This window comes from Falco peregrinus, chromosome 6 (genome assembly GCF_023634155.1).
Source record: "Falco peregrinus isolate bFalPer1 chromosome 6, bFalPer1.pri, whole genome shotgun sequence".
NCBI classification, from domain to species: domain Eukaryota; kingdom Metazoa; phylum Chordata; class Aves; order Falconiformes; family Falconidae; genus Falco; species Falco peregrinus.
This window is the reverse complement of record NC_073726.1, coordinates 65,036,254-65,061,731: the sequence shown is the minus strand read 5'-3', so window position 1 is coordinate 65,061,731 and position 25,478 is coordinate 65,036,254. Positions and strand designations below refer to the sequence as shown.

The following is a 25,478-nucleotide window of genomic DNA, read 5'->3' as shown; positions in this document are numbered from 1 at the left end:
TATCCCTGTCAGTGTTTGCCTCACCTGCGCTTGAAATCTTCGGTGCTGGAGACTGGGCAGACAAGCCCTGCTGTCCCCACCCACTGCAGGCTTTTCCCAGTGTCCAGCCTTGGTTTCTACTCTGCAGTCCAACCGCCAGCGGCACTGCGATGCCCTGCTCCTTGGGAAAGGCCATGGTGTTCACAGTGCCAGCTCTTAACCACAGCTGTTGTCTTAACCAAAGTTGTCACTGAGACAGCCAGGAGTTAAATAACTGTGAGGCTAGGGAAGGACAGTATCTGGCTCAGGTCCCATTTCTGCTCAGAAACCTATCCCAGACTCAGCCTGCACTACAACTGAGTCTGCAATGGCTGCCAGCGTTGCTTAACTCGGGAAAAAGCTCGAGGCCTGCCAGCACACAGGGTATCCACGTGAATGCTCTTACAAGAGCGCTGAGTTCTGGAAGAGGCATGCTTGATAAGTTCAAGTTAATGGAGCAGATTTTCCAAGTTGAATCTCACGGTTGGGATCATGGTTAAATGGGACTAATGATGTAGCTTTGCGTGCTGGTAACTACCCTGTGTTGTCCTGGTGCTTTTTCCCAAGCCCAGGCAAACCCCAAAGACATGGCCAAGCGCTTTGGTTCAGAAACATTTTGTGTTGGAATAACTATCTGTTCAGCTGGAACTTTATTATATTGATGAAATGTCACAGTATTGATACTGTGATATCACACACTTGGAAATCTCTAAACTAAATATATTCAGGATTTTTGGTGCAGTTTGGACTGAAACAGTGAAGACGTTTAATCCTTTGCTTTGAGAGTGTTGAATCTGCTGTCCAGGTGCTACATCAGTGCTCTAGGCTGAGGGAGTGTGTCTGGGTACATGGGAGCCCAAGCTCATGTGTGGCCCAGGATGGTATGGCCACTGGAGTGTAATAAAAAAAGTGCAGTCTTTGTGCATTGATATGCATTTAGAGAACATTTGTATGGACCAAGAGAGATCCCCTGAGCAGGCGCTAGAGGAATGCCAGCTGTATCATGTGTTTTCTCCTCTGGTTAACAGCAGCAATTTTGCTGTTTGCAGATGGTCCATGTTGCATTTACTTGCAGTGGACCTGCTTAATGCCCTGACAATGTCCAAAACTACAGCACTTCTGAACACACACAAATGCTGGTGAATGCTCATTGGTATCAGCATGTCTGATGTACAAAAAAAATACCTCTCTCACCTGCCACCTACTTCTGCCACAAAGAAAGGCTTCATTTCAAACTGTGTCTTAGCTGTAATAAGAGGGGAGTGTTGTGTTCTGGCTAGAAGGACCTTTCCCTGAGCATCCTCCCTACTAAGCCCATCTCTCAAGTGCTTGGTTTGAGCATCCTCTGCTGTTACCAGCTTTACAAGTAGAGCTTGTGGAGCTGATGGACTAAACCAGGGGTGAAAAATGGCAGTGAATGTTTCTTCTCTTTTTGTCTTTGGTGTGTAGGATCAAGCTTGCAGATATAAACAACATAGCAGCTGTGAAGAAATTAGAAAGACCTTTGTGTGGATTCTTGAGTGACAGATGTTCTGAAGGTGCGTCTGTCACCCTGGGCTTAACACCTGAAGCTGAACCAGTTTCTTCTGTGGTGAAGAACCCACTGGGAGCCTTGGAGAACTTGATGCTGGATCCAAGGCTAGACTGCTTTCAGCAGAACATGCTTAGTCCCAAAATGATCATCAGTGACCCGTCTGTGGATCTGAATGTTAAAGAAAACAGTAAAATCATCAGGAGACAGATAGGAGGCACTCAGAGTATACGGTCACCTGGAAAAATTGGCTTGAGGAATAAGTCCTTCAGCATCAAGGACAAAATTTCAGAGTGGGAAGGGAAAAAGGAAACACAGTGTGCTCCTCGCAGAGAGGAGGAGCAGGGATTTAAGGAGGAGCACAAGGTGCCCTGTGTAACTGAGAAGGCAAGTGGGGAAGCACTGGTGACTCGGAAAGTGGAGACCAAGAGACTTACGAACTGGGAACTGGAACGCAAAGGAGCAGGCAAAGAGAATGAACGGAAAGCAGGAACTCAGAAAGGCACAGGGCAGGCGGCAGAGCGAAAGGGGGAAGCGCAAAAGGATGAGGAAGTGGAATCCAGCCCTGGAAAATGCAAAGAGGTGAAAGGTGGGAAGTGGGAGGTCCAGAAGGAGAATCTTTCAGTGCTTAGTCAGGTAAAGAAGCTGGAGCAGGCTTTGAAAGATGGCTCAGCAGAGCTGCAGCCGCAGTTGCCTGGTACTTACTATTCCCCACAGTGCTTGCAGGAGAAGGTGGCACAAGGACACACTGCTCCTGAGGGCCATGAGAGCGTATGTGGGGCTGAGCTCAATAAAAAGCTTCTTGGCTTGGACTCTGAAATCAGTGAGCCGATTTTTGGGACCCTAGAAGAGGTAAGAACTTCTCACGTGAAATCCAAGGACTGCGCAGTGGAGAATGTGTACACAGAGCCAGGGGTGCCAGAAAAGAAACCCTTCATCAACCCACTGCCAAAGCCCCGGCGGACTTTCAAACATGAGGGGGAAGAGGACTGGGTGCCAGCAGCTAGGAATAAAAGAAACTTACCCCCTCTGCCATCCATCCCTCCCCCTCCTCTACCCTCCTCTCCTCCCCCGTCAGCTGTCAGCAGGAGGCTCTGGAGTGGGAAGCACAAGAACAACGCTGACCACAGGTATTCGGGCTGTGTTTCACAAAGGTGTTGGTCTTGATGGTGGAGTCCTGCCTTCCTGTATCTCTCTGGGAGGGATGGATCTTCCTTGGTCACCCGTAATCCCCAATCCCCAGAGAGCCTTGCTGGCCATAACCAGCACTCAGCCATCTCTCTGAGAATGTATGAGTGGCCAGCACAACTTCACAGGATAATTGTGAAGGGATAAGTCATGGCAGATTTGGGCTTTAAGGTCACTATATTATGTGGCTTAACCTTCAAGCCCGGGATTGAGAGGTTTGGGGTTTTGGTTTTTTTAGCAGAAAATCTATTTCATTACAAAACTGCTACAGCTGCAGCAGTTTGGAATGATAATTTCCATCTGGAATGATAATCTCTAGATTCTACTTCACCATTTTCACTGTTCATAGTAAACCTATTCCTCTGACTGAATCTGATGTCTACATGTTCTTCTGGTGTGCTTTCTTGCCTTTTCTCCCCTCCCACATGATTGTCACACTTTTGGGGTAGGGAGCATAAAATGCATAGCTGTTTCCAGTGACTTCTGCATAAACTGTCACCTAAAAATTCTTGGCTTGGGTGCAGGAAGGAAACTGAAACTTTCCAGGTTTGTTAGTGGAGGACACTTAATTGATTTTACCCTTTCTACCATCCTGCATGTGAGTATTGCTTTCCTGTACTGCTCAAAGAGAGCTGATTTTGGGCCGCCTCTGTTCCTGCCAAGGGTGGGATCTGCGCTGTAAATGGTCCGCTCATGCCCTAAGGTTCTGTGCAGTGTTGCAGGATGTGCCACTTAACACTCGCATCTTCACAGTGTGTTATTGCCGTGACAACCCAGATTATCTACGGCATCCCCAAAATGCCTTTATTTGTGTGGCTGATAAAAATAACCGATCTCAGGGTCATTTTTTCATGCCTTATATGGGATGAGGCTGTGAAACGTTCTCAGTAATTCATTTTGTCGACTGTGTGGCATGTTGAAGTGAATTAGCTGTGATTTGATTATAAATGCTGGAGTTAACTGTATCACCCTCCTCTTTGCTCCTTCTCCCCTCCCATCAATGGTGCAGGAAGTCATATGAATTTGAAGACTTGCTGCAGTCATCGTCAGAGAATGGCCGGGTGGATTGGTACGCGCAGACCAAGCTGGCCCTCACACGCACTTTATCTGAGGAGAACGTCTATGAAGACATCCTGGGTAGGAGCTTTGGACAGGACATACTGGGTAGGAGCTTTGGACAGGGAAGGGATTTGACTGCTAATGCTGAGTAACTGAGAAGACTCGTGGCCAACAGGCACTCACCACAGGTGCTGAATGGAGTATGTTTATTATCCAAATGCAAACTAAGACACATTTTATGCGGTTTATTGGCAAGTGATAAGAAAAATGGATGGAATATTTCAAAACACATCAGCTTCAAAGGTGAACCTTAGACATGTGGGAACCAGCTTTAATTTTTTGCTGGCATCTCTCCCCTGTCTTCCTTTTGTCATCTAGACTAGTTCTCGCAGCTCTGGTCTGTCCACGGTGGTGAGCTTGTTACTGCTGAGATAATGCAAACAGTCTGAAAACATAGGCTTGAATTCAGTTCCACGGTTCAGAAGTAGGATTGTGTATGGCTCCAGGTACCATTGAAATTAAGAAACCAGGTCCTACAGTCTTTGAAACTGAGTTTTATTTAATTCTCTAACTTCAGCAGCAGATCAATGCCATTTTAAAGATTATTCCCTGTAACCCTCTCCATTTATATGGTGTTTTTGAATATTGTGAGTTAGATGGCCTTTTACAGAACATAGAATGGAAGCGTCCCTCTTGAAAAAGCCCTAATAAGTTTTAGTAGCTGTAGGCTGGTGCTGTGTAAAGCTCATGGCTGTGTTTTAACAGAATAGGAAGAGAATAGCTGTATCAGCTCACGCTGTGCAGCTGTAATCCTACAAAGGTGGTCTGTGTTGTTCAGCATGGGAGGAGCTGTGCTTTCTGAGGAGTAGACCAGGCATTACTAGTTGGATATGAATAAAATCTGATCATAGCTGATGAGAAAGATCTCTTAAAGGAATTGTTTTTCCTTTGGGACTGATGGCAGACAAGGTGATGCCAGTCCATCCTTTTTGACATTTTTTGAAGCTGTTGGCCTCATTTGTGGAGCTCGAAGCCTTGTGTTTGCTTTTTTTCTTCTCTTTACTTGGGGGGCAAAGGAACAGGGAGTGCCTGAGCAGCTACTGGACTTTTTTGTGTTGGGGCGGGGTGGGAGGTCTCAGAAACCACTGTGTAAGGGTCACCTCATCAGCTGGAATAACATGGATAACGTTACAGAGTGGCTGTATAGGCAAATCGATCCATTCAAACACAAGCAAACCCCTGTGTCCCAAGCTTGCAGGGAACTCAAATACCAGGCTGAAATCTCTCTCCCCTCCAGCTTTTAGTTGCAAAGCTTAGAAGAAAACAAAGTTACGGATAATTGTCAGCTAATGGGGCATGTTTGGTTTTTTGTTTTCTTGCTGCATGTTTAGGCTTTGCGTGGAGTCAGTGAACTTTAATTGGTTCCTGCAGTCCTGGTGGTGTTACCATGAAAGCTTGGGAAAAGGGGTCGACAGGGATAATAAAGAAAGCTGCAGTTTTGTTTTTCACAAGACCACAGATGGGTGTAGTCCACAAAACAACATATGAGAACCACACCGATGGAGGGGGAACAAAAAAGAACCTTCAGCCACAGGACACTAGTGCTGACACACAGATAATCATGTGTGTCCATCACGGCATGCAAGCACATACATACACCCCATATTCATATGTGTGACTTACAGGGGGTTCAGCTATTGGTGGGAGAACTGTTCCCTTTCCCAGGAAGTCACACAGATTCCCTGCGTGCACCATCTGTTTACCTGTTTGCCATTGCTTACCTGGAGTATTGTAAATTGTACTGGGCAGATGGATGAGAAGGTTTATTTGTCAAAAAGAGGGAAATGGTGTTTCTTCCAGACTGAGACTAACTGGATGTGCTGCTGAGCAGTTTGAGGATGGGTAGGCAACAGAACCCAAGCTTGTTCTTTTTTCTCCTATCTGTCCAGGTATGTGACAGAAAGGGGAGTCACTTTCAGGGGCAGGAGCGTGTTTGCTTACAGGATGTTCATGCAGACTTGCTTTGCTGGTGTTGCACATGCTTTCCTTCTCCTTGGTGAATTCAGATCCACCACTGTAGTGATGGGCATCATCAAACCACTGTAGAAGACAGTGTTGGAAAAGACTTGGGTTTCTGTCCTTGTCTGAAGACTTCCGCTGCACTCCTGCTTGCAGGCAGGTGGGAATGCAGCAGTTAGACAGATCCTACAGCCATTACCGGTGCCCACTCCAGAGGCCTGCAGCATCACCAACCTCCAGTCTTTGCTCTCAGCCAAGCATTCATGACAGTAAGAAAAAGGCAGCTGCTCGGAGCCCCAGCTGTCCACTGGGATGGCATGAAATGGTGGCAATGAAGAGAGAAACCTTGTAACAGATTGCCTGCCCATACAGGTGCTTGGGCTAAGCCTTTGTCATTGGTTTATTAGATGCTTGGATGGAGATGTCACAACCTGCTTTTTCAGAGTTGTGTGTCCTTTTTGAACATGCCTATGTCTGCATTTCCCAGCACTGCTGAAGAACGGGGTTTAAGAAATACATTATATGTAATTTTGGCTGTTTAAAACTCAGATTAGTTGTGTGCCTCATCTCCAGAATCAGTGGAAAGTGACACCTCTGTGTGGTCATTCAAGCCTTGTGGTTTTGAGGGGATCCTAGGTAAGAATGAGCTGAACGTTACTTCAGCAGTGTCCCTCCCTACCCCGCCTCCTGTAGAGGGAGAGCATCCTGACTTTTAGGTGGCCTGGGTTAGATGAGGCGAATCCTTCTCGCTTTCTAAAGTGGGGCACCTGAGATTTGTTTGAAAACCTGTGTTGTGTGACCAACATCTATGTTCAGAGAAGGGATTAAATCTTCCTGCAGAGTCAGCCCAAGAGCAGTGCGTTGCTTCAGCCCAATTAAATGATGACCAGAGGTCCCTGTAAATGTGAGGTTTAAACAGAAGAGAGAGGACCTTTATGCTAGCCTTCAGCTCACAGTTTCATTTAGACAATCCTAAGCAGAAGACTGGAAAGAAGGAAATACAACTATGGGCCAACGTGCATGAGAATCTCACAGCTCCTCTGAAGACAGGGAAACGAACTTGAGGACTCACTAGGTCTTTTCCATCTGTAGTATCTGTGATATGTTCCTATGGCTGCATATGTCAGTGTCAGGGTTTGGACACTGTCCAGCAAGCAGCTGGACTTCTAGGGCTATGGAGAGAATGAAGCAATGCAGGAATGCTTGAGAACAGGTCTTTGGTCTGATGTGGGAGGTGGGAGAAGGCCAGCAGATCCCAAAACAGATTTTTATGGCAAACCTCAAGGATTTTCTGCACTTACAGTTTCTTGCTTGTGGCTTTTTGCTGCAGATCCACCATCGAAGGAAAACCCTTACGAAGACATTGAGACCAACAGCCGCTGTTTGGGGAAGAAATGTGTCCTGACCTTCCCAGCATCACCCACCTCTTCTGTACCTGGGACTCCCACTAAGGTACTTTGATTCAAGTGGCCACCTCTCTTGCTTCAGAAGGTTTTTGGGTGAAATCCAGGCCCTGTGTGGAAAAGGTGGAGTTTTGTCAATGACTTTCATCATGTTAGGGTTTTTTCCTTTTTGTTTTTTACCACAGAGTACAGTGTGATAAGAGGGGGGGATTTATTGCATCAGACTGCACTTCTTGCTCAGAGCTCAGGGCTTACCAAGGCCAGCCTTGCCCTCAGCCTCCCAAGCCGTTCTGGTTGGTTCCTGTTGTCTGTTTAGATAGTCCAAGCCTGGAACAGCAGGGACTATGTCACAGCAGAAGTCATCTTGGCAACAGCTGGGTTCAGAGTGGATAACGGGGATCTAAACATGGTTTTCCTGACCAAAAGGTTTTCTTATGCTCTCCATGCAGCTATTATTAGAGCTGTTACCCAGTGTTTTCAGAAGTTTGATGTGCAGTGTTTGTTGATGTGTTGCTGTTTTCCAACCAGCTTAATCAGCAACTGAGGTTTCTTTGGATAATTCAACACTTAAAAGTTAAAGTTGTTCTGTGGTTCTCAATCCCTTCTCCTTGTTGCTAGTGAGATGTAGATCTGCAAGGGTCTGTGAACATTAGGGTGGAGTCGATTTCCCTCGGAGAGCTTTGTAATCATCTGTGTATCCTGATTTCCCACCTCTGCTATCGAAAGGGGGCTGCAGTGTTACACAGGAATGCTTTTCACTGTAGATATGGTTCCCGGTAGGAGACACTTAGTAAAGGGCTGAATGGGAGTAATTGTGTTACACTACAGTACTTTGACATCTAAAGGCTGTGATCTGCATCAGTCAGAAAAGAAGTGCTGCAGCTCTCTTGCCAACTAACGGGTTTGCAACTGCAGCTGAGCTTTCTGCTTCTCTGGTGCTGTTTTTGGACATGGACTTCAAGAACTTTGGTGCTTAAATATCTGTTGTGCTCCCACTGAACTTGCTAATGAGCTTGGGAGGAAGCCAGTCTCCACAATTGTCTATCATGGCATTTCTTGAACCCTCATCTGAAATATCTAATTCTGGCTACTGTCAAAGACAGCCATACTGACAGTGCGTTTTGTCTGGTCTCACTGCTTCTGTGTTGCTGCTGATTATCCCAAATGTGTGTGGTTGGCTGGTTGGTTAGTCTTGTCCTGTTTACAGTTCCAGCCTGGATTACACAAGTCCTGAGAAGTTGTGGGTTTTCTCAAACTGGAGCAAGGCTTCTTGGCCAACCCCTGAGATTGTGTTCTGGTCTGGAATGAATATGGGATAGTTAAATTGCTGGTCAAGATAGTCCTGGTCTAGCCTGGCAGCTGGATGAGTTCTTTGCATGTGCAGAAATCTGTGAAAGTTCTCAGGGCTGTTTTGCCAGCTGAGTGCTATGGCTGCCCCACTGGATTTGCTGCCATGACAGTGTTAGCAATGAAGCAAAGGTACGAGAGGTACTGTGTTCATTCGTTCCTTCTCCTCCATTTCCAGTTGCTTTCCAAGCCCATTTTTTTCCGACAAAACTCAGAGCGGCGGAGTTTCAAACTGCCAGACATTCGAAAACTGAGCCGTGATGGGACTGGGTCACCATCTAAAATCAGCCCTCCCTCGACCCCCAGCAGTCCAGATGACACCTTCTTCTCCTTGGGAGACCCTCAGAATGGGAAGAGGAGAAGGAAGATTCCCAAGGTAAATCTAGGGCTTTCTCTTTTATGTTTGGCTTCTTCCAGACAGGAATGTGAGTACAAGACAATGTTTTTTTTCAGTTTGCAGTGTGGCATTCCTGCAACAAAGCTGTTGTCCTGGCGGTTGACTTGACTTGTTTAACCCCCTTTCTGCCTGAAGAAGGCGGCTCACAAACATCTCTGCAAGTTTTGAAGCGGTTATTTTTCTGTCTGAGTTATCATAGTTATCAGGAGAGAGAATAATAATAACAAGAAGAAAAAAGGCATTTTAATTTTTGGATAAAAGTTGAAGTTTGTAAGAGGCAAAAAAAGCAATTAGTGTTTTTGCAAAAGACGTACCCCGTCATATTTCTTTCTTTGCTTCGTGGATGGAACAGTCAGAAATTGTCTCTGTGTTGTGATGTTCCCACCTGGCAATCTGTTGTTCTTTGCTAGGTCTTATGGATGCATTGGTTGGTTGTAATTCAAGGTAGGGTGTGATTGTAGATGAACAATGAAAATACTAACATTTGAGTGACACAAGGAGTTCTCTGTAGTCAAGAGCATTTTCTGGAGCAATGTTTCCTACTTCATATCTAGATACGGCATGACTCCATTTCAATTTTATTTCTTTTAGATCTAGCTGGAAGTGTATTCAGTCCAAATGAGGTTCAGCAGCAGTCTATCTATTGAATGTTTCAAAAACACAGTTATAAAAACACAATTCCTTTTCCTAGTCTTCGCAGGAGAAGCAGAGGCTACCAGGGGCTGTCTGTGGTGGGTTTTTTTCTGAACCCACTGTTTTCATTTGGGGGAAAAGGGATATGTTTGTGTATCTTCTTTGTTTCCTGGTTGCCAAATCTGTGTTCATGTTTGCGTATCTGATTTTTTTAATGCCCTCTCTGTATAGGTCAGCTCTTCAGGAATGAGCCAAAGACTACAAATGTCTAGGGTTTTCTTTCCCAGTACGCTGACACGTCTGTGCATGTGCTTGAGCTCTGTCAGTGTGTTCACACATACTTTATGTCAACTGAAGGGAGGATTACAAGTATGTATTTACCAGGCAGTGCCACTGAGCAGTTGTGCAGAGCAAGCTCAGAACAGATTGATCCATTGTGTCAGTGGCAAGATCAACCTCAGACTTGAGCTGGGCAGCTGGGTGGAGGCTGTACTTCCACACCAGAGTATCCTGCCTCTCACTTAAACATTTGGATTCAAAGTTCCCTGACCAAGTGTGTGGTGGACCTGTTCTACCTTGAGCTCTCAGCACGTGTGTGCAGGGATCCCAGACTTTCTGGAATAAATCTGAATGCTGTGGCTATGTCCTCCTGCTTCTGCCTGCGACCTTGGCAAGGAGTCAGCTCTGCTCAGGGAGGTTTGGGGAAGCCTGGCGTGGTCCTTCTGCAATTCCACTCTCCTTCAGGGACAGATAGGGAGACCAGAGACACTGAATGAACCACTAAGCGCAGCTATGCCCAAAACTGAAGTGTCTTCTCTCCTGGCCAGCTGGGGGGCCAGAGATTAAAGGATTTGCAAAGAAAACCACTAGTACAAGGTACTTCAGCACCATTGATGCCTACCCATCTCAATTTCTTCAGTGTTCCTTGTATGATGTGTTTCCCCCATGCTTGGTATGAAGGCTTTTCCAGCACATCTCACAGCAGATGTTAAAGGCATAAGACATTAAAGTTTGCTGTCATTCTCCAACCAGTTTTCTGCTTCAAACCTGCAGACCAGGACAGGTTCCCAGGGCACCACCTGATGCTCCCTAGAGTATGGACCATTGTATGGAGAGGCCCAGGAAGGCACTGTCAAGTTTGTATGGTCACACAGTGCAGAAAGACCTGGCCTTTCATCAGGGCTTGTTACCTTGGGCTCCCGCTGTGCCAGCATGACTGTACTGCTTTTGTACCAGAGTGTGGCCATTGGCCGCACAGGTGCAGATTGCTGTGCAAGGTAGATGCTGGTAATTGTCAGTTCTGGGACGTCAAGCGAAGAGTTTCAGTGTGGCCAGGGATGGGAAACAGAGCACTCTGCATGAAATTCTAACTTTATTTCTTGCCTGGGGAGGAAAATAACATTTGTTTGTTTGTGTTTGCGGAGCAGCTTGTGTTGAAAATCAATGCCATTTATGAGGCACGAAGGGGAAAGAAGCGTGTCAAGAGACTATCACAGTCTACAGAGAGCAATTCAGGGAAAGGTAAAGGAACTTTGAATCATATATCTAAGATTTTTTGAGGACTTGACTTAGAGTTTAGGCTTAGTGATTTATGTGACATTTTCTAGTGCTTCTCCCAGTCCAGAGTGAGACTGAGTTGGGGCTTCCACCCATTCTTTTGGAAAGATAAAAGCTGTTCCTCTGCTGAAAAGACTCACTAAAACAGAACTTTTTTGGTTTTCTTGCTTCATTTTCATTCCATGGCTTTGCATGATAACCTTATAGGTCGCACCAAAAATGTCTCCCTTTTTTGATGTTTATTTCTGGAACAGGCTGGAAGCTTTGGAGAGGAATGTTCTGTCCAAAAAGTCTCGTTTGTTGAGATCAAAATATTTTGTGGGAATGTGTCACTTCAGTGAACTGTCCAATGGAACATAGCAGATTTTGCAACAGTCGTGGTTCCTTCAGCATCCCAATAAACAAATAGCCTCAGTTGGGAATCAGGCTTTCTAGACTTGACTGTAGGACCATCTCCATCGTAGTAAGATTGAGACTTTCAGCTTTCCACTGTCAATTAACAACTTGCCAGAAGTGTTCAGGTACTTCAGAGCCATTACTTTTAAACATCTCATCTCTGTAAAACTTATAATTATGTCTTTCCAACACAGTACTTTTTTCCCAAACACCCTAATTGCCAGCAAAAGGTGACCACCAGCATTATTTATTTCCCACAATTGCTTCTTACTGTTTATCCTATTTTATATAGGATATACACCTGCAGAATGGATGAGTGTGTTTATATGCACCTTCAGGGGAAGCATCCCAGACTTGTCTCTGCACTGTTTTTTATACTCCTCTCTGAAGCTGTCCCAGATGAGCATCTAAGGCATCCTTGACAGAGACAGGCTATTGGGCCATATAGACCTTGAGGCTGATTCAGTCTGGAAATTGGTTTTTTTTGTTTGTTTGCTTATTTTTTTATCCCTTTTCCTGCAAACTACTGCATATTAATCAGTAATTTGCCTTGGTGTTGTGCTTATACAGACTTGGATAAAACACTGCTCTGGCATTTTATTCTTTATGCAGCTCACCTGGCTGTGCAAAATCTAATTTGTTGGTGTTTTTATTATTCCCTGAATGAATGGGAAGATACCAAAGTTGGTAAGCTAAATGTCTGCGGGTATGTGCACCCTTGAAAAGAACAAATCCCTTGGGATCTATATTGTCTTCCTTGAAGTTGCCAGGCCTGGGTTTCTCATGCCAGTGGTAAGAAATGCACAGTTATAAACAGGCTTTACTTGATTCATCTTCCCCTTTCTTTTTTCTTAGTTACAGATGAAAACAGTGAATCAGACAGTGATACTGAAGAGAAGCTGAAAGGTAAGGCAAATGTGTGATGAGAGCAAAAGGCTCCTGACCAACTCTGCACTGAGATCCTGGGTCAAGAGCTCTCCTCTGTGTTCTGCCTTCGGAAAAGGAGCTTGTTTTCACTCAGAACACAGTGAGAAAACAAAGTTCTCAATACCACAGAAGAAAATCCATGGGCAGAGAACTAGAAGAGTCCAAACCAAACATTGTTCCATTTCCCATTAAAGCTCCTTGCACTGACTTTCCTAGGAGATGGCTTGGACACTGTGGAAATACAGTGAGATTTTTCTAAGTACACAGTCACAGATGTGTGACCAGGCTGACAGAAGCAGTATTGCATGGGACAGAGTGTTCAGAAACCCCACTACATGTTTACTAAGGGAGAAAAACCGCCAGCCAGACCGCCTAGCTTGGAAAACAGAATTGCAGTCTATGATTTATTGCTAGTTAAACTCTTCTGCGCTGGCCAAGTTGGGATAAAGCACTGCACTGCTTACTTCAGCTATATGGTATACTGGTCTCTATAATATTCTTCTGAAACCTTCCTGTAGAGTTAGAATGCAAGATGGAATCTTCTTCAGATTCCAAAGTTTCCTGACTCACATGCACACCTGATCTGGGTCGCAGGTCAGTTCCCAAGCTGAAAAGACAGGCATAAGCAGCAGTGAGCTCTGTGTCAACTACAGTGTGTTGTGCTTAGGAGTGCTCGTTCTTACCCTCTTTCAGGTTTTTAGAACAGAAACCTCAGAATGAGTTCCCTCTTGTGAGCACAGCTTCCCATACAAGAGTGACTGTATACTCGTACACTCCTCTGCATTGGGAAATCTTTCATCTGTACTGCTGTGTTAGCAAGATCAAGCTGAAAATTGCTGCCACCACCTACCTTTTGACAGGTTCTCAGGCTACGCTGGAGATGGGGAGGGAGGGTTTGCTCCCAGATTGCACAGAAATTACATTTGCAACTGTCTTGTAAAACAAGGTTGTGAAATATAGTCTGTGTTCAGATGTAGCTGTGAAAAACAGTCTAGATGTGTCCAGGAAGACTCAAACTCTTGTCTGTTACTGGTTGCCATAGCAAATCGTGTGCATCATCCTATGTTTCTCTGTAACATCTGTGTAACTGCAGCTAGGGACTGCCTTTAGAGGGGATGATGGAGATTGTGTGAAGTCATCTCAAATCCGACAGCGCTGGACTGAACAATATTCAGATCCATATGTGGGTCTGAGTGACTGTGCAAGCCTACATAAGTGTGAACAGGAGCTCTGGCACTTGCTGTTTGCTTTAGCTACACCTGTATTTTGCTTTATGCCTTGTTGAACTGTTGACTTTCCTATTTTTAAATAGGAAAGTGAGATGACTTAGCAAGTCTCTTTTGTCTGGCGCTTTCAATTTTGTATGTTTTACTTAATAGACCAAACACACCATCCAGTTACCTCGGCTTAGCAAGTCACTGTACATCATCTGAGACACAGTAAATCATCAGACAGCAATAATCAGACTGCATGTCAGAGCCGTAAGTGCTGACCCTTGGGAAGGAAAAATGTTCAAAGACAACCTCTGCCATGATGACAGCAGTAAAATCCTGATATCTTTAGTAGGTTGCACAGGATATAAACAATGCAGAGCTTGAGCAAGCTTTTCAGAAGCACTCAGCATTGCTGTGACACTGCTCTTTTTGAAGTCCCTGGTAAACCAGAAACCACTTCTGAAAACTTTTGAAGAATTAAAGCCTTAGAGCAAATCACATAATAGGTGATGAGAGAAAGGAGTCTGAGGCATCTTTCGAGGGCTTCAACTGTCCAGAGGTTGTTACGCTGTCTGATTTAAAAGGCACCTCAAGATTGCTTTCAATTACATTATCCGGAATAGTCTGTGAGTGGCACAACTTTACCAGACAAAAGGTCAAGTGTCTGTCCTAAAGTATATAGCATCTCTCAGGAAGCCCTCTCTGCCAAGCAGACATCTCATGTATTTGGAGTTCCTGCAGCATCTGTGTGGTTGTTTCTGTCAAAACGTTGCGTTGCCACTCGCATTCGTAAAAAGCACAGTTGTGAGAATGTGCTGTGGTCTCTGCTTGTAGTTAATTCTTTCTTTTGTAGTAGGGGTAAGGGAGACATCATGGAGATTTAATTTTGGATGCGACTGTAAAACAAAGCAAGGGGGTGGTCTTAGGGAATCTCATCTGGTCTCTTCTCAGCAGGCAGCTTTTCATTACTTTCCATGCTGGAATGTTTATTGTCCCACAGCTCATGTGTGTTGCAGTTACAGCTTGCTTGGCAGTTTTTCTTGTTTTCCCATTGTCCTGGGTGAACTTGCAGAAACATGGTCCTGAGAGATTAGTTTTAGACACAGGAAGAACTGGCACGAGCCAGCCTTTTTCATTTGCACCTCTTGTCACACTTTTTTGTTGTTGGCCTACAGCCCAGCCTGTGTTACTGAAGCTGGGAGTTCCCAGTGTTACTCAGCCAGTGGAACCCTAACCTGACCCAAGTGCTGGTCTTGTGAAACCATGGGGATTGCTACCCACAGCCTCCTCTGCACCAAGGTGATCAATCACCTAACTGTTGGCTTTGAAAGATGCATAAATGAATGCTAGGATGAGTGCCCAGACGTTACCTGTTACACCATGTCCCATATGGATCTCCGTTTGCGTTGTCTTCAGCTGTAAAAGCTATCCATGAAATCCTGCTGCTGCCAGAACTCTTCAAGGTGACGGCACTCGAAAGATTATGCCCTGTCTCTGTTGATATTTATAGCGCAGCTTCCAAATGGTTCCTGCCTCTTACTCAGCCACTGACAAAGTAAATGCAGTGAGGTGGTTTTGAGTTTATCTGTAAGTCTCTGCAAAGCGCTGTTGATGCTCTGTGCAAAGAGCTAGATCGTTACAATCTCTAATCTTTTTTCTTCATAGCTCACAGCCAGCGCCTAGTGCATGTGAAATCTCGCCTGAAGCAAACCCCACGGTACCAAACCTTGGAACGGGACTTGATCGAATATCAAGAGAGGCAGCTGTTTGAGTACTTCGTAGTGGTGTCACTGCACAAGAAGCAGGCTGGGGCTGCCTATGTCCCTGAGGTTACCCAGCAGTTCCCGTTGAAGGTACGGTGCCCATCAGGAAGGTCTGGCTGACATGTCTCAGATAGCATGGTGTGCTTGCACAGCTGGAGAAGCCACAGCTTCTCTGTTGACCACATGTTATATCAGTAACCACTGTGCTGTGTCAGTGTTCAGTGAGACTAAAGTAAGAGGGGCTGCAGTCAGTCCCTGAGAATTGTCATGGTATTTCTCACTGTTGAAAGAGCAGCTGATTTAGATCTTTTGCTGCCCTTGGCTATGACTTTTATGTAGCTGTTCCCGTTCTGCCCCTTTTCTCTTTAAAGAAAACTGACACTTGGGAGAAGACATACGTTCTTAAAGGGAAGGCACAGCTTTCACCAATAGTCTGGCTCAAAATGGGGAACAAGGAATGGGTGAAACAGTGCCAGTGTGACAGTGTGTTTGTAAACGGGGTGTAACCAGAGCTCCCCTCAGACTTCAGTTCTCTTACCCCTTGCTGGAAGATGTGTCCCGATTAGAGGCACAGTGTAGCAGGGGCAGGTGCTGCAGATGCAGGGCTTGGCGGAATTGGGGGCACAGAGTTACTTTAAGATGTGTAAAGATTAGGTGAGCCAGAATCACAGAAATTTTAATATCTTCCAGGCAGAAGCTTAGCCTCTGTCATCACCTCTTCATTTGTCACAGGAAAAATATTTGAAGTCATTCCATCCCCACATGACTAATTGGAAACATTCCTTCTCTCTATTCTGCTAGCTTGAGCGCTCGTTCAAATTCATGCGTGAGGCAGAAGATCAGTTGAAAGCTATTCCCCAGTTTTGCTTCCCTGATGCAAAGGACTGGGCCCCCATCCATCAGTTTGCCAGGTAAGTACTATACTTTGTATCCTGATTCATAAGAAACAGATTTATTTGCAAGCTAATTAAATATGAGAGCTGTTACAGTAGAAAACTGGGCAAAGCCCTGAGAGGGGTGTACTGGAAATGCAAAAATATTGTGGGTGTATTGGATTTGTATGTCAAAGACTGTTAATGTGGGTGATGGGTTTCTTGTCGTTCTGGCTTCTCTTTCTTCAGTGAGACGTTCTCATTTGTCTTGACGGGAGAAGATGGAAGCAGGCGATTCGGATACTGTAGAAGGCTGCTGGTAATTATCCCTGGTTTTTTCTTTTCCTAGAGATGCTGCCTTCTGTGGGGTTGGTGTTCCTGGCACCCTCTCTGGAAAGTGGAAAGTTGACTGCTCTTCTCTTTCAGTGTGGAAAGAAAGAGCAGCAACAGAGCAGCTTTTGCTCTCTTCTGCTCTTCTCACTGCCAAAGTCCCTCTCTGAGTACCGTCCTCTGCTCCAGGCATAGCTTATTGCCTTCTCCTTACACCAGCACTTAACATTATGACCATGGACTGTTGTTTCACCACTAAGCTGAAGACACGGTTTGTCTCCCTTAGGTTTACATAGCTACTAAAGAGCTGTCTAAACCTGTGCTGGTCCTATAGGCTCAGAGTTGTCTCTGTAGAGCAGTCTGCCCTGCATTAGTCATTTGCCTTGGGAAGGTTGGCACCATACTGTGGATGTACCCATTTCTCCCCACTGTTTCTAGCATACCAGAGATTGAGTCAGGCTTAAGATACTGTCAGCAGCAGCATGCTGTCAAACGTCTGCCAGTTTCTGAGCCAACCAGCAAACTGCAGAATTAAGAGACTGATCACACTTTCTTTGCAGTAGTTGTAACTGACATTTTTTTGGTGTTTCTGTGTGTGTATTTGCATTTGTCTTGAAAGCCCAGTGGGAAGGGAAAGCGTCTCCCAGAAGTTTACTGCATTGTGAGTCGCCTTGGATGCTTCAACCTCTTCTCTAAGGTGAGGAGGGGAAAGAAAGGGAATTTGTGCTGTAGTCCCAGAGGGACCTGAAGGTGAAGTCAACACCAGAAGAATGGGGATTAGGGAACGTGGTAGCTGAAGAAAGGGCCTGAAACAGTGGTGTCAAGGCAAGCACATGCTAATTCCAGCACCTAGGAAAAACACAGTTGAAAAGAAAACTAGATTGTCAGCTGTTGCCTTCTTCTTTCAGCAGTACTACCAGAATACAAGTGCTGAGAGATTAAAAGGCAGGGAGTCCTGACACTGAGTGTGGTGGGGAGTTTGCAAATTGCAAGCTTTCCAGTAACCTCACTGGAGCTGGGTTTCTCTTGCTGAAGGAAACAGAGGGTCTTTAGATGCACCTTTTACCTTCTTCCTTATGATTCAAGGCTCCATGTTAATGCTGGGTTAAGGAGAGAATGCAGATGCTGGTGCACTTAATTCCTGGTGTTGCCTCCCTCCTCCTGATTTACATGTTTTTTGTATCTTCATGCCTTTATTTCAGATCTTGGATGAGGTTGAGAAAAGACGAGGCATTTCCCCAGCCTTGGTGCAGCCTCTCATGAGGAGTGTCATGGAGGCACCTTTCCCAGCTTTGGGCCGGACAATTACAGTCAAGAACTTCTTGCCAGGCTCAGGAACCGAGGTAAAGACACCACCCTAGAGAGAGCAAGACTTAGGCCAGCACATGGTGCAGGACTGGCAACTGGAAGTTGGAACTTTGATATAGCACTGGAGATCTTCAAGGACAGATTGTCTGGCAACTGTGCGAGGAAGCTAGGGAGTAAAATAGGGAACCAGAGGGGATGGCACAGAGAGTTCAGCGACCTCAGAATCGACAGAGAAATCATATGGTAAAAATTAATGTAAAGACACAACCATGCTAATATGGCAGAATGAAATAAGGTATTGGCCTTGAGGCCAAGTGGCACAGGCTGGCGGGCCCCATGCTGCCCAGCATATGACCTTGGATCTGCTCAAGGACCCCCATACTTAGCTTCCTGAAGACAGGGTTCATGGCATGTGCTCCAGCGTCCTTAATACAGAACCACTGTTTGTGTGGGTCAGGACACGGGATTCTGGTCAAAAAAATACCTGAAACTACACAAGGGCAATGTTGCAGCCTTTCAGAATGGCATTTGCACAGCGTGGGGGTGAGGGTACGTATTGCATCTCACAGTGTGGTATGAGGATGCTGGGAGGGTTTTAAGAGTGCTTTTGGGCGTAGCATTGAAGGACTGTGGGAACATGGAGAGAGCCAAACTGAGGGTAGTCTTTGCTATTCGTCCTGTTGGGCAGCAAGCTGAGAGAGGTTGTGTCTGGGGGCTTTTAGCATGGCACTGGATGGTGGCATTCTCCTCAACCAAACTGAAAACAGTCCAAACTAAATGAAATGACTGCAAAATCTGCACTTGAGGAGCAGAGTCCCAGAGGTGTGCCGTTAGGCTGTGAGAATGTTTTGGCTGTTGTTTCCTAGGATCCTAGGAAATATTTCTTCACTGAAAGGGTAGGTGATCAAGAATTGGAACAGGCTGTCCAGGGAGGTGGTGGAATCGCCATCCCTGGAGGTGTTTAAGAAATGCATAGATACAGTGCTTAGGGACATGCTTTAGTGATGGACTTGGCAGTCCTGGTTTAACGGTTGGACTTGATGGTCTTAAAGGTCTTTTCCAACCTAAACGATTCTATGATTCACTAGTTATCTAGTTGATGGCATAAACCCTATGTTTATGCAATGGGTAAGTGACAGCATTGGGACGGGTTGCAGGCACTTTGGGGAATAAGGGATTAAAATTCAAAATGACCTTGCTAAGTTGAAGGTTTAGTCTGAAATTCAATATGGACAAGAGCAAAATGCTGGGTAGAAGAAATGAACAGTCTAATGTAACATGGAAGTAAATGAGTGAGCCACAGTACTTCAGAAAAGGATCTGGCGGCATAGTGGGCCATACAATGAGCAGAAGTAGCAGTATGATGTTGTTTAGACAAACTCCCACAATGTGAAAGAAAATGAAGGGATGGATAATAAATAAAAGCACTTTTTCTACTTTCCAGCATTGGTGGAAATTTATATTTGAAGTATCATTTTTTCAAAAAATACAAACACTAGGAGAAAGCCCCAGAAGAGTAGTTCCACTTACTAAGTGGTTTAGAAAATACAGGCAAAGCTTGAGAAAATTGTTTGTTTAATATAGAAAACAAAGGACAAAGGAGGACACATGATGATAACCTGTAACTACACAAGGAGTCTCCTCCAGAGAGGAAGGTGACCAGTTGTTCTGAGTTTATACTGTTAGTAAGATAACAACTAGTTGAAGTAATTTGCCACTGACATGTTTCAGCTGCAGGCTTGGTGTTGGTAAGGGTGGTTTGGAACTAGAGTAATTTTCTTGTGGGATTTATGAAATGTGTGGTGTTGGAGGCTTTTAAGAAGAGTTTAGATAAGCATCGGTCTTAAGGAGTATGAAGTGCTAAGGTGCTGTGACAGGAATTACTTAAGTAGGTATGAACAAAGCAGAATGCCCACAGGCTGTTCTCTTCTGTAACAGATGTAAAATATCTGTAGTCAGTAGGCTAGGCATCCAGATTCTTGCAGTAAAAAATAAATAAATAAATCATAACTGTAAAAGTAAGAGTGCAGATCTGAAAGGCTCCATGCCATTCTGCTGCATGAATGCCAGAAAGGCTGGAAACCACTCCCAGCTGGACACAAACTAGTTTTCCTCTTTATGAAGAGCTTTCTGTCCTCAGTCCCGTGGGGAGAACTTGTGGCTGGTCTCATGCTGTGCCCATTGGAGTGGACTCTGGATCTTCCTCATCTGGAAGAAGGATTTATGGGAAGTCTTTGGAAAGATGGTGTTTGAGGGCTTAACACTGTGCAGCGTTTGCCAGCACAGTCAGTAAGGCTTGTTAGCTGTGAAAATACCTGTTAGTTCCTTGTTTGCCACAGCATGGCTGGGCAGCAAGAGCTGACCTGTGGCCTTTTTTCTCTCCAACAGGTCATCGAGCTGCGGCGGCCTCTTGATTCCAGGCTCGAGCATGTTGATTTTGAGTCGTTGTTCACATCCCTCAGCGTGCGGCATCTGAGCAGAGTCTTTGCCTCCCTGCTTCTGGAAAGGAGGGTCATCTTTATCGCAGACAAGCTTAGGTACCCCCTTGCACTTCCTTAACAAAATGCTGCCAGGGAAGGGAGGCTGAGAAGACTGCAGTGACTAATCCCTCTGCTTTGTTCTTTTTCTCTTCTCTGCTCTTTTCCGACTTTGTGTTTGATGTGAGCAGGGCTGTACTTCCCAGGAGTGGGGAACTTAGGCCATGCACCATAATTTCGTTTTGCAGCTTGCAAAGACTGTGCTGCTTCTTGTCCCCAAAGAGAACCAAATTCCCTTTTCTCCAAACATTTTCAGAGTAGATACCTGGTGCTAAGGAAGCAACCCCCCTCCTTTTGCTCCATCATGCTGCAGTGTTTCCCACTGAGCTGTGCTAGAGTTTCCAAGGATCAAGCCTTGGGCAGAGATCACAGTCCCTTCTGGCTTATTCCCTGATGTCACAAAATCTTCTTAATCTTCAGCTTGTGTTTTAATACTGGTTTCTAAAGACTTTTTTTCTTGTGGGGGATGAAAGTGAAGGATACAGCAAGGGGGAATGAGACACAGGACTTCCCCCTTCTATTTTTGAGTCTGCTCAATTTGCTTTTTTAAATTTTTTTGTTTGTTCTCCTGAATTATGAAAATAGGCCCAGGTTTCTTTAAGATCTTGTGCAGCTGGTGGCTGGCAGCTCTCCAGCCCTTGAAGCACTTGAGGATTCAGAGAGGAGAGTTCGACAAGGCTGGGGAAAGAAAAGCTGCCTGGATGAGTAATGACACTTAGGAGCACGCTCAGGTTTCAGCAGTGTACAATGCCCCTAAGCTGTCTGTTTTCACAACTTCCAGGCAGCAGGCTGCAGCTCTGGGGCAAAGAATGGGGAGGCCCCTTCAACAGGAAAGCAAAGGGAAAAATTCATCCTGCAGGGATCTGGGGCTCTCTGCAGACAGGGCTCAGGCATCCTCATTACAGGAATAGGAAGGCTGGAGAGAGGGAGGCTGTAGCATCCAGGCAGCACTGTCTGCTTGCAGTTTTTGGGAGCTGCCTGGGGTCAGAGACAAGATTTGCCTCTTTGTTATCACTGATATATGCATAGATGCTTATTATTCTGGATACTTAAGCCACACATTCCATGCAGAGCATCCAGACTTGCATTGCAAATAAGATAATTCATCCATGCTATATTTCTACATAGCATATATGATTTATGTGATAATTTATGATGACTGGCTTTGTTTTTAAAGGTTTTTCTCCTCCTCTGTAGGACAAATTTTATATTCTGAGAAAAACTGTTAAGGGTACAGATGACATTGTAGTCTCTATATGAGGGCTGGGTCGTAAGAGTAAAAATGGTAGGGAACTTTTTTTTTTAAAGCATCACTTTAGAATGAACCTTTATTTACCAGATCTTTTCCTATCACATCTTTGTATGACAGCACACCAACACGTATTCTAAGCATGGTGTATGTTACAGAATATCTCTTTTCAGAGCACTTCAGTGGGTTTTGTGCTGGGTTTTTTTTCCCCATGTATCTTTTGTCCATATATCTGGGGTCCTTAAGAATGAGCCCAGCTGCCCAGACCTGTAAAAGAGAATGGGAGAGAGCTATAGAATCGTAGTTTCTAGAATCTCTAAATATACCATAAACAGCCACCTTCTGTGAAAAAAAGGATTATTATGTTTTAAAGATCCAGAGTCTGTTAGGCCACAGGGCTGAGATTCAACTATTTACCGTGGATTTGCCATCTCTCTACAAGACTTCTAATACTTGATGTTTCTGAGAAGACTTTGCTCTGAGAAATTGTGGAAGAGTCTTTCTCTTTTCCAATAACAAAATATGAAGTTTCTCTGGCTCATTTTTGTGGAGAAAAAACTTGAAAATGACCCAAAGGTCTGTAAAGGCTTGAAAAACAGAAAACAAAATAATTAAGTAAACTATTGTATTCTAATTCAGTCCAGTGACTTGAGTGCGCTGGATTGGTGAGCCTTTCAAAAGGTCTCTTCTACTTGTTGGTGGAAAATCCGTGTTTTGAAAACTGATGGTATTGTAGATACAGGATCTTCTGTCCAAATGATACTGTTCCTGAGACAGAAACACATTGAACTCAATGAATATTAAGTATTTACTTTAGGGTTAAAATGCCAGTTTCAGAGGAAAGAAAAAACCTTTTTGGCAATAGCTTAAGAGAAGAAAAAAAATGATAAAAGCAGCTGTTGGAAACTGCTCAGAGGTTAGGAATGCTAGAAATAATCCAGCTGAGATGGATTAACAGGGAGAGTGCAGGTGACATGGTGAAAGATGCATAATAAATCGCGTTTATCATTCATCTTTGTAGTTCTTTGTGTGGGCACTATCAGTGTCTGTATGTGTGTGTAAAGGTGTGTCTGGGTGTGAGTGACAGAGAAAATAATGTATGCCGTTTATTTACATCTTTTAATTGCTATGAAATCAGTCCGTGGGAAAAGAAAGCTGAAAGGTCTTTTGCCAGATACTGTGTGGACTGTGAAATGTTTTTGAGCTGAGCCAAAAAATGCATCTAACAAGTGTACAGCAAGTGAAATACTTTGTGTTTTCCATCTTTAGAATGAACATTGAGTGTTTTTTAAAGACATGTCAATCCAAAGCTTGGCAGAGGAAAAGGAAAGAATCTGGTTTATTAGGTTTTGGGTGGGGTTCCCCCTCCCATTGCTATGGAAACTGGAGTTAGACATTGCCTCGCAACCCAGGAAAATGACTTTGTTAAAACCGTGTTGGTCTGTGTAATCTTCCCTAGCTTTTGTTCGTTCCTTCACTGTGAATTTTAGTCCTGGAGCAGTGGAGGTCATGGCACAGGTTAGGCACTGCAGCAGAGAGCTGCTTTTGTTTCCAAGTGATGCTGCCTGGCATGTGGTTCAAGGCACCGTAGAACCATTTTTTAGAACGCATTTCCAAATAAAAGTGGCCTAATTTCACAAGGTGCCTAGAGTGGGCAGTTTTTACTGGCCTGAGGGGGAGGAGTGTTAGGTTCAGAGGGCTTTTTCAATCAGGAAAACTTGCATGGGCTTAAAATCAAGGCATCCTTCTTCCAGATCTCCTCAAAAGCCTGCTGTAGATCTGACTAACTTGAGCAATTGCCTCTGTCCCTGCCAGAAACCACAGCTGTGTCAACAGCACAAAGTGGTCATTGTTATCAAAGGCAGATCTGAAAGAATTAGAGTAGACACTTTAAATGTGGTCATCCCCAGTAAAAGGTGATTAATCATCAAGAAGAAGCATTTTCTGTGTGCTACAAAAACAAATCTGGGACCGTGAATCCCAGCCTCCCAGGTTTCTCCTTTTTGTATTGTGGTGAGGAAGAAAAAGAAACCCAAAGATGAAGTTTGGATGTCAGATAGTGTCATTGTTTCTTCAGAGCATCTTTGTGCTCACTTCTCCACCCGCACTAACCTGCCACATCAGTGGGAGGCAGTGACAGTCCCCACAGCTGGTGGAATGTGGCATCCTCCTGGCAGGATTTGCAGCAATGCTGCACAAAGTTGTGGGGCAATGGTTGGAAGCTCCTGTGCCTGTTAAATGTTGTAAACCAGATCTGCGATCCATCATAAGTAAATCCAGCTGTGACACAGTGTAAGAAATCCAAAGGTGTTTGTAAAATGAATCCTACTGTAACAGAGCTTATAAAAAAAGAAAAGAAAAAAAGCACGTAATCAAACTGTCTTAAATTGCCAAATACCACCGTTTTTTCAGCAGTTTGGTCAGCACAGGGAGCAAAGGGCTGCCTGGCATTATTGAATTGAATCAATTGTGGTTTTCAGAAATCGTGAAGTCTCCTAAACCCAAAGAGGGATTTGGCCTGGGGGGCTTTTTAGCATAGGTGCCTGCCTTTGGAGCAGAAAGCTGGAAACCCTATAGTCACTTTAAAGTTCGGGAGGAAACAACCAAACTGAGCAGCCAGTATCCTTCCTTAGGAGCTGTTGCAAGTTGTCAAGATGTCTTTTTAGAGCCAGTCATGTAAATGGGAGTAACTCATGTATGTTGGAGTAAATTTTCCCAGGAGAGGAAGGCGAGTTTCTGTGTAGTTGCAGCTGCTGCATTCAGATTCTGTATTGGCCCCCTGTGTTCAAGGCGGCTACCAGGAAGCAGCAGCTTCATAGGCTGTTCTGCGTAGGATTTTGCAGATGATGCTTCGTGATGGGAAGGCCTGTTGTTCAAGCAAACAAATGTCATGAATTGATGTAATATCATTGTTCTGACCAAGGGAGTGCTCAGCCAGAGATACCCGTGTGTCAGCTTATATTCAGTGCAGCCCTTTAGGGAGAGATCTGACACCGTTATTTGTGTACGTCAACACTTTTTAACCTCTCTACTAGTGATACCTCAGTCTCTCCTGCAAGCCTCTGTGCAAGTGATATCAGATGTGCAGCTCAGCCGTGTTCCCTACAGAAGGCTGAATGAACACATGAAAACGTGCTCAGGGTCTTGAAAGTGTACTTTAAAGACCCACACAATATTGTAAGGATTACTGTTGAAACCAAAAGCCTTAAAAAGTGGTGTCTGTATCCCCTTTGAACAACTGGCATTGAACGTCTGTGGCCTCTCCCCAGAGCACACTGCAATCACATTGGGTAGATCTCTTCGTTCCTGGTGGCATCAGGAGTGTGCCAAGCAAAACACAGCACCGTGGGTCAGTATTACTCCAGTGGCAGCAGTAATGGTTATGGTGCAAGCGTCCTGGGATATCAGAATTTCAGCAGGGACATTACCTTGTAGCTACCTGAAGGCGTTGGCTGCCTGTTTAGTTTGAGAGCCCTCAAATGTTGACTGACACTGAAACAGTGTGTTGAGAGCGCGTTAAACTGTTCTGGTTGTGTTGTGCACATCAATTGTGGTTGATTCTGTGCACATCTCATAGAAAGCGGCGTCCAGCTTGAGCAGTGGCCAGAACTTCAGTGGCCATATTCACCTTCTCACAGACAGGTGCCTGCCACATTATGACTGTGGTGTAATTTGGGCAGCCTCCCCCATCACTGCTGACTGAAGAGCACATGGTCACACAGATGGCATA

General features: G+C 44.9%; 1 protein-coding gene across 3 annotated transcripts in view; it reads left to right on the top strand.

The window, feature by feature from the left end:
- DENND2A (DENN domain containing 2A) overlaps positions 1–25,478 on the top strand; it is a 60,164-nt gene that overhangs the window by 24,681 nt on the left and 10,005 nt on the right. For 2 of the 3 annotated variants that reach the window (XM_055807927.1, XM_055807928.1), the window contains exons 3-14: positions 1,468–2,679; positions 3,747–3,901; positions 7,146–7,267; positions 8,744–8,941; positions 11,023–11,116; positions 12,404–12,454; positions 15,355–15,542; positions 16,254–16,363; positions 16,574–16,643; positions 17,274–17,351; positions 17,857–17,997; positions 20,351–20,499. In XM_055807927.1, the coding sequence (XP_055663902.1) occupies positions 1,468–2,679; positions 3,747–3,901; positions 7,146–7,267; positions 8,744–8,941; positions 11,023–11,116; positions 12,404–12,454; positions 15,355–15,542; positions 16,254–16,363; positions 16,574–16,643; positions 17,274–17,351; positions 17,857–17,997; positions 20,351–20,499 (2,568 nt within the window). The remainder of the gene's footprint in view (positions 1–1,467; positions 2,680–3,746; positions 3,902–7,145; positions 7,268–8,743; positions 8,942–11,022; positions 11,117–12,403; positions 12,455–15,354; positions 15,543–16,253; positions 16,364–16,573; positions 16,644–17,273; positions 17,352–17,856; positions 17,998–20,350; positions 20,500–25,478) is intronic. The other variant, XM_055807929.1, reaches the window with a different exon arrangement.